Genomic DNA, 12,803 nt, shown 5'->3' with positions numbered 1-12,803 from the left:
TGGGATATATTAAATGTCTCCAACCTGCACTGCCCCAGCTTTGTCTTTAGCCAGGTTACCTTTGGACAGAGATATTTGTACCTTTACAGTACCATTCTTGGAAGTCCAATTTTTATTTACTATGAGTTTACTAAATTGCTTTCTTCCAACAGTTTCACATTCCTAGTGTTGGAACAGCATTATTTTGCTCACAAAATGCAGTCAAACCACTTTACAGTAAAATCCTACAAAGTATTGTGAGACGTCTCGGTGACTCATTCAGACGCCTTATCAAATGCAAAGGTCATTATTATGGTTGTTAATACCTAGAAACACAATTATGTTCAAAATCTACCCCAAGAGTGCATGTTGCTGACATAAGCTGCACTAGCATCACAGAATTTGAGCGTAAAAGCATGGAAAAATGAAAAATAATTTACTCTGCATAGGGAGAAACAAATTGCTCATTTTTCTGATGAGCTGAATTTCAGTCCTAGTGACTGTGATTAGAACAATGATGCTTTATTTATATTTAAAAGCATGGTACAAGAAAAGTACATTGACTCCATCAAGGCCCTGCGGAAGGTTCCACATTGACACTCCCCCTCCATCTGAAGGTGATCAAGGAAAATAGCCAAGATATCACCAATATTCAACTCTGGCTCTCCTCCCCCCTCTCCACACGTGCAACAGTGGACTCCCCAACTAGCACAGAAACCATTGTATCCCACAGAGTATTTTGTTCATCTAACCTATAACCTCCAATACTGTTACCAATAAAATGTTGGTAGCAGATAAACTGATAACCAGGCAAAACAATCTTTACATTTCAGGATTGGAAAATCAAAGCACTTCACAAGATATACTGTAAAGTGTAGTGACTTATTTTAGGCAATTGATACTTACCCATCTCATTTTTGAAGGAGTGAATCGGTGCTTTTCCTGAAGTTTATCTCCTGTCTTGCTCAAGGTTTTTGAAACTTAAACGTTTCTCCAATTAGAGCTTCTACGGTGGAGTACCCCGTAAGCCCATTGTGATTTCAGAACTTAAATGTTATAGTTAACGGAAGACAAGAAAACAATTACTGTAATAGATTGAGAAACTTTAAGGAATGGCACAGGAATAAAAGTTCAGAACATGATGTTATTAGCACCAAAGCGAAACTTGGACTCTAAGACTTCCATATCATTGAGGAATTCAAACCTTGCATATCAAGAGGTTGCAGGTTTGTGGATTATTCCATTCCACTGCTAACATTCACATAACAGTAAGATTGTACTGCATTCAAACTGGTTTCTAGAGCTGTGTGAATTTTCACTCTACAGCTTCACATTCTTAGCTGTTTAATAATAATAGTAAACTGTAATGTACTTGGATCGCTTTACGCTGATTAAAATCACACCTCAGGACCTCACAAAGCGCTTTCCTAAAAGTGTTCATTACGTTCGGATTGTGCTTCTTTCTTGCCAATACTTTTCAAAAAATTTGTTTTTCATGCAACTTCCTCATCACTGCCCCCTTCCAGGGCCCTTGTCCTCAAACCCTTTGTAAAAAGTATTTCACAAGGAGGATATTTTCTGCACATATTATACAGTCTCTTATGATCCCCAGAATTAGGTATGAAGAGTGTGACACCCCAGGGATAGAATGGGTATTCCATCCCAAAAATGCAAACTGTTATCCAGTGCTGAAAACTGATCAGTCAGCGAGATTCAGCTTGAACGCGATTCCCAGATACTGCTACTCATAAGTACTTTTTGCAACTAACAAACAAAATGTTTACGTCATCTTTGTGAGCCAAGCAAAATGTATATCATGGAGGTTAGAAGCATCTTTAATTCCTTTAATTTTGTGAGTTGTACTATAATAGTGTGGCCTGTGACTGGTTATTTAATATTGGCTCACTCTGCCTGTGCTGTCTTGGGCAGATATTCTTTCTCAACAGACCTATGAATTAATGTAAGGCAGGCTAGAGACAACACACGATAGCAAAGGCGCAGCATACAGGAAGTGGTGTCAACGGCAACCAGACAACACGCAGGAAGTCTTATTTAGCAATTTTATAACAAGAGTCTGAGTTTATGGACCCAAAGCACCTTGTGCTTTTCACAGGGCCATGACATTTTTTTTTTTTTTAAGAAGAGTTTTTACAAGAAATCACAAGAGAGGTTTGGAGGAAGACTCTTTGTCCCATATGATCTCATACTTCCAGAATACCCACCATAAAAGCTCGCTGGATGAGCCAACTCTTCCCTTCAAAAGCTGCAGACGATCCAGAACTCTGCAGCTCATGTCCTTTCCTGCACCAAGTTCCACAAGCTCCCCATCCTTACCTGGATCCACTGGCTATCCATCCCTGAGCAGATCGAGTTCAAGATCCTTGACCTAACCTTTAAATTCCTCCATGGTCTTGTCTCCTACCTCTGAGACTCTTCCTCTGTCCTTCTGCCTTGCCCCTTCCTTATCTTCAGGTCGCGCCTGAAGACGTTCCTATTTGACCGTGCCTAGGGTCATGCTCCGCCACTGTCAAGCACTGTGGAATGCTATCCTGCATGAGGGGCGTTAGATAAATGCAAATTGTTGTTGTTTCGACCTTCCCAAACCTTAACAACCTGCTCACTCCCTCTGTACTGCTTCACGTCAACCGCCCTGCCTATCTGCCCCCATCTTCTGGAACTTTGTCCCAAAGTTCCTCTGAATTGCTCTTCACCTCTTTTAAGTTCTGCCTCAAGCACTTCAACCAAGCCTTGGGTTGGTAAGGAGAAAAATAATTGTCAGGTGTCATGCAGAAATTCTTTAGATTCCTTTCTGATGGGGATAACCCGATTCCAGTTGTACTGCAGGGGATCATAAAATGTGAACAATTGGGTGACAATAGTCACACCTATTTTAGTTCTGCTCTTTGTCTTCCATTAGCCTGCTGGCCGTAAAGAGAGAACAGTTTTTCCCAGTGTATTTGGGAGTGACAGCTTCTAGCTTCTCTCTTTGAACAGTACCCTTGGGTTTGGGCATTGCCAGCTTAAAGGGCATGGCACTATTTTATTGTTGATTCAAGAGTTAGATATGTGATAAGATCCTAAGAGGTTGTGTCTAGGTTTCTAAAACCCTCAAATTGAGGTCACCATTTTTAATAGGACATCAGGTGGGCACTATATCTGAACTTGCTTTTAAAAGGCCAATGCAACAACAAATTACACTTATGTAGTGCCCTTCATGTTGGAAGGGTATTGGACAGTCAGATTTTGTTTTGTATATATTGCCTTACAGAGAGAACTTTTGTAATAGTTACTGAGGTTCTGTATGTCTTTAACCTAGCTTCTCTCTAGATCAGCTGCGATGCAGGCATGATAGTGAACCTGTTGTGTTCACTATCATGAACTGTGGACAGGCTCAGGCCACAGATGGCGAGGAATATACAGGTGAAGCTTACTCTGTTTCAAAGCATTGGCCTTGGTAAGACGATTCTGTCTCCCTGAAAAGAGATGGTCTAACATGGGTAGCAGCAAATTAGCCAAGTGATTGCTGTTCATGGATAAGGCTGGGGAATGAGCTATTTGACTGTGAGATAGATGCTATTAAAACTAACCCCGTTTCTGTTCTCGCATGCTGCTATCCACACATTGCCGACCAGCAGTGCGCACACTGTATTGTGATCAGGAGCAGGAACCTGATTTCCCTGTTCCCCCTCCCATTGTGTAGGGATATTGTCTCATCATCACTGTGACTGAGATCAGCTAACATAGTGCAAGTGGATTGATTTTTAATTTGATTGATTAATTGACTGCATCATGACGGTGAGGCCATCCGAGACTCTCTAGTTTAAACTGCTCTAGTTTATAGATTGCAGTTGGAAACATATTGGCTATTATGTATCAATAAATGTGGCATTGTCTGACTATGAAATTGAATAGACGATAATAATCCTTACATTTGATATAGTGCTTTTCACATCTTCTAGACATCTCAAAGTTCTTCACAGAATATCCTGTAAAGTGAATTGACTGTACTTTGTGAAACGCGGCAGCCAAATGTGCAGAGCAGTGTCCGTCGTGGATTGAGTGACCAAATTATTATTGTTTTATTTTGAAGGATTATCATCCACGGAAAAGCGATCCGCCAATCGACTAACAACCGGGTTCCTACTTACTGCTAGGTAAACAGAGGCGTGTGGAGTAAGGTATCTTGCCAAACGTTTCGCCCTGCCGGGAATAGATGTTTGAATATTGGGATTATTTTTTTATATGTAGTAAAACAACAGTACAGGCATAATGGGCTGAAAGGGCAGTTTCGTTTCTGTAGTATTTTGCTGATTGATTATTTTTCTCGGGTGGTTCACATTCAATATTAGTAAAAGTTAAGTAAAAGATGCAACTTAGCAACAATGACAGATCAAACAAGTAATAATGAACTCTATTGACTTCAGTTGCTAAGCAGACCTGCAGTTCTGATAAAACTGGCGCTGAATTAGCTTTTAATTCCTAAATATTTGTTCTTTGAATGCAGCAGAAAATAAAGCGTGTTGAGGCCCATAGTGAAAAATTACATGTATTATTTCCACAGTAATTGGAGGAAAAAGTGTGTTGAGTTCTAATTTGCGGCATTTATAAACAGATTTGTTGTTAGTTGTGACTTCTGGTTATGAATGTTGAATGCACAGTGAGGTTTGGCTGCTAACCTGATTTTGGACTTTGCTGACATGGGGATTTGTTGTTCACTGAGCGTGAATTTTGCAATCTGATATTCTCAAACTGCAAGTCGCAATCAACACTGTTAACCTGATTTTCAAATTCTATTTTGAAAGTGAGATTTTGAAAAAGCCATCTAATTTGCAATATTCATAAAAGGAAATGCTGAAGTTTGTTAGTGCAGAAAAAAACTGAAGAGCAAAACACCATCTTCTGATGCCTAGAAGCGCGCGGCTCATGAGATCTCGTCCTTACTCAATAAGAACCCTACTTATATCCCATTAAAATATCAAAATGTTTCTTCAGCAACTCCAGTGTCCTAGCTGCTCTCTTTCTTGCTGGTAACTCATTCCTCCAGTGTGAAGAAGTACTTCCTAGTGTCTGCTCTGACCTTGCCTTATAAAAGATATATGGGTCAAGGGAATTTCTCTCATAGAGTGACTGTTAACACAAGTGGTGGTAATGTGTTTACATTTCTTCTGATCTATTTATAGATTGACCTGTCATTTATAAGTGCTTGTTGAATGTTTGCTAAAGCACTCCCTACCAACCAACTGTATGTCAAACCCATAGTTGAGATATACTCCCACTAGGAAGGGAGAGAAGCAATGTATTGAGGGTATTCTGACCCAGCTGAGATAAAATAAGCAGCAGCAGATAGGAAAGTACAGTATTAGAATTTAAATTCATACATAGTACTGAAAGAACTAATTTTTCAAAATCCTGCACACAGGTTATTTTCATATTGTATGAATCCTAGCTTGCTTTTTGGGGGCTTGATTTTTCTTGTAGTAATGTCTCACTGGAATGTATGCACTGCACTGAACTGGGACAAACCTGACTCAATAAATGATTGACTTCATACCAGAAATGTTAATTGGCATAGCCATGAAGGATTTAACACAGGAAAGCTGCTGCACTGCAGAAATTGGGTGAATGGAAGTTTGCAGGAATGTAACATGGAACAGATGATACAGATATGAACTGGAAGGGTGTTGAGTCTAAAACTAAATCACTTACGGCTAGTTGTGTTGCATAGTATCTTAATCTTGGTTCTTGAATATCTCACTCGGAGTGTACAGTTACACAGAACTACTTTCTAAGCCGTCCCATGACTGCTGGGACGTCAAACTACATGGCTGTGCCAAACATTGAGTCACACAGCAGTGTTTCATGGAGGATTTGTGGGAGGGAACTGTTAACTGTAATCTGTGAAGTCACTTCAGGTCCACTTCCATACTTCAGTACTGCCGTGCTGTGCGCCCTTTTGAGGCCACTTGCATTACAATTAGCTGCTGCCTTTGTCTACACTTAACGGTAATTATTTGTGAAGCTCTTTGAGACGTTTCAATGTTACAGCATTCTATCAAATGCAAGTATTATTATTATTACTCTGAACACTCTGAAATGTTACCTCACATGAAGAGCATGATATACATGCAACTTGTTTTTTGGTGAACTATATAATGCTCTCGCGAACTCTGTCCATAACTGCCTCTGTCTTGCACTCTCCTTCTCTGCTTTCAAAACCGTCTTAAAAACCTGATTAACCTTTCTCCTACCCACACCAACACCCCTGCCCAACATCTGCCACGCTATCTCAGTGAAATGTGATCTAAAGTGCCAGTTGTTGTTATACAGAGTTATTTTGCGAGATCAAGCTTCTTTATTTGCTTGTTTGTGGTGAAAACCCTCAGGACGGAGGCTGGGTGCGTTATACAAAGAAACAACAATTTACATTTCTAGAATGCCTTTCATAAAAGAGAATATCTATGTGCGCTTTACATGGGCGGAGTTGGATGCCGAGAGAGGGAGGGGTAAGGGGCCATATGTAATGTTATATAAATGCAGGTTGTTGTTGTATGATCAATGCGTATAATTGGATACCTTACATTACCTGGCTGTGTTACACAAAGATACATAGAGCTGATGTCAAGCAATGGGCCTGTCGTTTTGGACCTGGATCATGTATTTAGCTGAGACTCTTCCTCGTAATGTTTTCTTTCCTTAAAAAAAAGTAAGGAATTAAATTTTTTGAAGGGACAATTTTACCTTTATTTTCAAGAGTTCTATGTCTTTAATTTAACCAGCCTTTCTGGCTTTGACATCAGGGTAGGGTCAAGTACAGTGATGGGATTGTGTCTGTACTTGTATGGGAGTTAGCAAAGAAATCAAATCTTGTTGGAAATGTGTAAGTTGGTCTCTCTGGAATGGATCAAAGCTAGGACGATGAGCACTTTTGTTCTTTGTACTGAAGTTACCCCCCTCTCTCTCTCCCCCACACAGACATGTAGAATCACTGGCCATTATAACCATAAATCCTACCTTTCCAAATGCACCTATGGCTAACTTTCCTCTCCCTTTCTTGGCAGCCAACCCAGCCCCTGTAAAACATTCCAAGATATTATCTTTTATGAAAGGCATCATAAATGCAAGTTGTCGTTGTTTCAGTTTTATGGAAAATAAGAATGATTCTCATGTCTTCATTGCCACTCTTTTGCGATGTGCTAATTCAGCAGTTCCGATTAATCCTTGGGACTTCTTGGTCTGTTTGATTTAGTACAGTGGGTGAATTAATGAGGGGTAAATTTCCCCACTGGCAATCATGGAAATTGTTTATGACTTTCACTTCATTTCAAAACTACTGGACATCCCATTTCCAAAGCTCTGCCCTAAGTATTCCTTCCAACAAAAGTGGTGCTACAGTACATTAACTTCCTATTTATTAGACTGCCTCCTCGAGCTGCTGATAGAGGAAATATAAATACATTGTTTATCAGAAAAAGCATCAACTGTTAATGCAAACCACGTGGTCCTAAACTACCCTGGTTGGGTCACCATTTGTACAATTAGTGTTGTCTTTTAATAAACAATGTAGCAGCCTAGCTTCTTGGCAGAATATATTGTTTATCAGACAGATGGATTTAATCTGTTTTTCTATTTTACTTCAGATTCACAGAATATACATTACAGTATATATTTATTATTTGCTTCAAGGCTCACATTTCTGTTTCAGATACGGTAAAACTTGCTTAAGTCTTACCTTTATAAATTGTATAATTGTCTAGGTCGTACAGCCATCCGAGTCCCATTTAGTTCTTTGATAGTTGCCTATCAAAACCATTGCTCCTTTATATTTCCCATCCACTGCTTAGTGGTCTATGTGGGGTTACTGTGTGACAGGACTGCTGAGGCCAACTCCATTTCAGTGGGGGTCTTTCTAACTAAATAAATAAGCATAAATTAGTCATTCAATCCACGACTGTTTTGGAACACTGCTGTGCACAATTGACTGCCGTGTTTCAACCACAAAATACAGTCAGTTCACTTTACAGAAGCGCTTTGAGACGTCTCAATGATGTGATTTGGTGCTTTATCATATGCAAGGATTATTATTTAGATTTCTTTGCACTACTCGTATTAATCACCTCCTAACTCGTAATGGGTCTCCCCTAACTTCCATTACTCACAAAAGTTACCGGTTGCATTGACTCCTGGTAAATGACATACTGACCCATCAACGCATACCTATTGCCGAGAACATATCGGTGGTAGTCAGTGTTGGCATTGCTCAATGTCACTTACTCTGAATGCAGTATGTTTTTCCTTCTGCAGCTTTCAGGCTATCTGCCTGCCTAAATTGCTTCTTGTGTCACCCCTGATGCCTTTAAGGATTCTCTTGAAATTTTGTATTAATTACAAATTTTTTTGGTTTCTTACCCCATAGGTAAAGGCAAAAGCTGGTCATTCTGGTAAAGTCGACACTTCTAAAGCAGCAAGTTTGGCGAGCAAGGTATGTTTAGCTTTAAGCAGCCAACAGAATGCCTTCAAAACACACACTTTGCATAATATCCTGTCAAACACTTTGAGACGTCCTACCAATGTGAAAAGTATTCTATTAAATGTAATACTCCTACTTCTCCGACCTACTATCCCCCCATGTACCTGCCCGTACCATCCGTTCCTCTGGCTACGGTCTGCTCCACATCCCCCGCCCTAACATCGGTGGCCGGGCTTTCAGCCTCTTAGCCCCTAGGCTATGGAACTCCATCCCCCAGTGCCTTCGCCTTGTTTGCTCCCTTTCCTCCTTCAAGGCTGGTCTCAAGACCTTTCTCTTCAACCGTGCCTTCAGCTCCCCTCTTGACTCTCTACCCCCTCCATTCTCTCCCCTCACCCTGACCATTTCCCCCCTGCTCGGGTCCTGACCCAACTGTCCAGCGCCTTCGGACATCCTCCTGACGTGAAAGGCGCTCCATAAATGCAATCTTGTTGTTGTTGTTGTTGTTGTAAGGGTCTTCTTTGGTTTAAGAAAGAGACATATGGAAATGGGATTTTACCAAGTGATGGCTTAATCACATTTAATGAATACATTTGGATTCAATTCTTGTCAAGCTAATTTCTGAAGATACGTTCCAACATAATAGCTGAAGGACTTTAAATGTTTTTTGCTGACATTTATATAGATGTGAGCTTGGCTCAGTTGGTAGCGCTCTCACCTGTCTGTCAGAAGGTTGTAGGTTCAAGCCCCATATCAGGGCTAGGCTGATACTCCAATGCATTACTAGAGTTGCATCATTGGAAGGTGTCAACCATCGCATAAGATGTTAAGATGCCTATTTGGATGGAGATTCTAAATCCCATGGCACAATTTAAAATAAGGGAGCATTTCCCCGTATCCTGCCTGACAATCCCCCAAATGAAATTGTCCATCTTACTGCATAGCTGTTTGTGGGATATTGCTGTGTGCAAATTGGCTGCCACGTTCACCTGCAAAATACACTGGACTCTACTGCACAAATTGTCATTGCACTTTACAGCAAAATCCTGTGAAGTTCTTTGAGTTGTTCTCCCACTACCATATCAAATGTAAGGATTATTGTTGTCGTTATTATAAATGAACTAACTGCAAAGACAAGAGATAAACTTGTGATCTTTTATTTTACAAAAGTGTTAAGATGACTAAAAGCTGCTAATTTTTTCCAATAACTACTGTTGGAGAAAAAGTGCTATATCCAGAGTGATGGTATTTTGCGTGAGGATTTCAGTAGATTTATCAGCTATTGTTTTCAGTAGAAAAAAATGACCTGTAGTATAATTTTAATAGGGATTGAGTAAGCACCCGGCCCGAATAAGATTCTCTAAACTACGTGGTTTTAAGTTTTAAAGCATGCTGAGATCTGTTTGAGGAAATTAACCATTTTGTCAGAGTACATCTGATTCTTGGAGCTCAGTCCTCTGACTTCAGGCAGGAGGAGGGATTAAATATTTAGCAATTTGGAATTGGCTTTCATCTGGATTCAATCATTGACTTCCTTAGTCCCATCACCTTCTTCAGTATTCTCACCCATGTTTGTTCCTGGTTCAATAGCTCTACTGTAAGCATTTTTACATTTTCTCTGTGTATATGTGCGATTCTATTCTGTAATTTGCATTTTTACATTTTCTCTGTGTATATGTGCGATTCTATTCTGTAATTTGCCCAAAGAAATGTTAAGAAATATTATGACATCATAAACATCTCCCTGTCCTCTTGTACTGTTCCCACCCCATTAAAAGCCGCCATCATCACTCCTATCTTTAAAGTACCTTTCCTGAACCCTTCTACTCCCAAACTACCGCCCCATCTCCAACCTCCCTTTCCTCTCCAACATCCTGGAATGAGTTGTTGCTTCTCAGCTTCGCTCCTTCTTTTCCCGCCACTCCCTTCTCGAACCCCTCCAATCGGGCTTCCGTGTCTCCCACAGCATAGAAACCACCCTGGTCAAAGTGACAAATGACATTCTGTCCATCTGCGACCAGGGCTCCCTCTGCCTCCTCGTCCTCCTTGACCTCTCTGCTGCTTTCGACATCATCGACCACTCTATCCTCATCTACCGCCTCTCTTCTCACCTCAAACTTCACGGCTCTGTCCTTGATTGGTTCAGATCGTACCTCTCACACTGCCTCCACTTCATCTCCACAAACAGCTTCTCCTCTAGCTCCCGCACCATCTCATGCGGCGTTCTTCAGGGTTCTGTCCTTGGTCCCCTCCTCTTCAATATCTATATGCTCCCTCTTGGTGACATTATCCGCAGACATGGGTCAACTTCCACATGTATGCGGATGACACCCAACTGTACCTCTCTGCCTCCACCCTTGACTCCAGGACCACTGTTGTCCTGACAGAATGTCTGTCAGACATCAAGTCCTGGATGAGAGCTAACTTTCTTCAGTTGAACGTCAACAATACCGAGGCTTTCCTGATTGGCCCTCGTCAGCACCTCCTCACCTCAGGCGCTGACAGCATCACCATCCATGGTTGCACACTCCATCTCACTAAGCCAGTCCAGAACCTTGGTGTCTTGTTTGACTCTCAACTACCCTTTCTACCCCACATCTGTGCCATGACCCGCTCTGCCTTTCCCCCACCTCCGCAACATCACCTTACTTTGCCATTGTCTCACACCGCAGGCCGCCAAAACCCTCATACATGCTTTCATTACATCAAGGCTCGACTATGCAAACTCATTGCTTGTCGGCCTCCCCAACTCCTCCCTCCATAGGCTGCAGATCATCCAGAACTCTGCAGCCTGTGTCCTCTTCCGCGACCCTATCACCTCCATCCTTGCCCAACTCCACTGGCTTCCCATCACACAGAGGATACAATTCAAGATCCTGGTCCTCGCCTTCAAAGTACTCCATGGTCTTGCTCCCCGCCATGGTCTTGCGACCTCCTAAGCCCCTACCATCTTGCACCCTCCCTCCATTCAGTGGGCTCCAGCCTGCTTCACGTTCCCCGCCTCGCTCGCCCCACTATTGGAGGGCGGGCCTTCTGCCACTCTGCCCCCACCCTCTGGAACTCCATCCTGCAATCCCTCCGCTTCGTCCCCTCCCTTGCCACCTTCAAGACCCATCTCAAGACCCTCCTCTTTGACCGTGTATTCGATCTCGCTGTTTCCCCCCCTGCCCTCCACCCTCCCCGACCCCGACCCCCAGCTCGGGTCCGTAACTCTTATCTGTCCAGCGCTTTGGGACGTCCTCCCGACTTGAAAGGTGCTTTACAAATGTAATTTTGTTGTTGTCGTTAAATGTGTTTAACATTCATGACAACATCTTGAAGGGCTTGTGAAATTCTCTGTATTTAAAACTTTGGACAATATCTCATCTAGTCTTAGCCCAATTTGTCTTAAAATATGGACTCCGACAAGCTCTAAATGCCGTTGTCAAGCTCCAAATCTCGTTGAAACACTCCAAATCCCATTCCATCTGTCCCCACTCTCTGGAATTCCATGCCGGAGCTCTTCACCTTGCTCCTTCTCTCAGCTCCTTCAAGGGCCACTTCAAGACCTTCCTCTTTGACCATGCATTCGGTCATCTTTTTTCTCTCCCAAATCCAACCTCCAGCTCGTGAGCAAACTCTCAACTGTCCGGCACCTTGAGACATCCTCGCAAAATGAAAGGTGCTAATTATAGCAATATTTTGTTGTGGTTCCACTCCAAATCCCGTCATTGTTCCACTCCAAATCCTGTTGCGGTTCCACTCCAAATCCAACTGTGGCCTCAGAATTCCATCGTTGCTTTGATCTTGAGACACTGCTTTCATCCCTTGAGACTGTGACATGATTTAACTATCCTATTTTCACACAGTGAAGCTACTATGACTGACTCCGTACTTTCAACTGCTGTGAAATACAATTCAATTCTAGCAAAAAACAGTTATTCCTCCCTTTGTTTATGCTCCTGTTACTATGGTGCCGATGATTCATTGTTTCTGGAATTCAGGTCACAGCTGCGTTTTGTTCTAACGTTTACTTTACCAATACTTTTCTAACCAATGCCTTCCAGTGCCTTGGCATGGCCTTCCAATGGGAAAGGCACTATATAAATGCAATTTTATTGCTGTTGTTAGTACTCCTGCCCCAATTTCAATTTTCTCTCCTCCACTCTTGAAATCATCAATATATTTGGAATGACCTGATTCTGTGCTGTAGCATTCTATATAATTTTGTGAATTGTGCTGCAGTACAGTTCCGTGGGCACCAATAGCTCCTTTTGGCTAATGATATCGCCTGTCAATCTGTAGCACTCCATTTCACACTGGATACTACAGTGCCTTTAATAGCTGAGACTGGAGGGGAGGGTTGCCACCTGTCCAATTT

At 41.9% G+C, this 12,803-nt stretch overlaps 1 protein-coding gene across 7 annotated transcripts in view; it reads left to right on the top strand.

The window, feature by feature from the left end:
• Positions 1 to 12,803, top strand: part of cast (calpastatin) — an 89,493-nt gene that overhangs the window by 21,683 nt on the left and 55,007 nt on the right. For all 7 annotated transcript variants that reach the window (XM_007893094.2, XM_007893097.2, XM_007893100.2 and 4 more), the window contains exon 3: positions 8,393 to 8,458. In XM_007893094.2, the coding sequence (XP_007891285.2) occupies positions 8,393 to 8,458 (66 nt within the window). The remainder of the gene's footprint in view (positions 1 to 8,392; positions 8,459 to 12,803) is intronic.

The sequence above is a fragment of the Callorhinchus milii genome, unplaced genomic scaffold (assembly GCF_018977255.1).
Source record: "Callorhinchus milii isolate IMCB2004 unplaced genomic scaffold, IMCB_Cmil_1.0 Scaffold1, whole genome shotgun sequence".
Classification (NCBI taxonomy): Eukaryota; Metazoa; Chordata; class Chondrichthyes; order Chimaeriformes; family Callorhinchidae; genus Callorhinchus; species Callorhinchus milii.
This window is presented reverse-complemented; position numbering and strand designations above follow the sequence as displayed.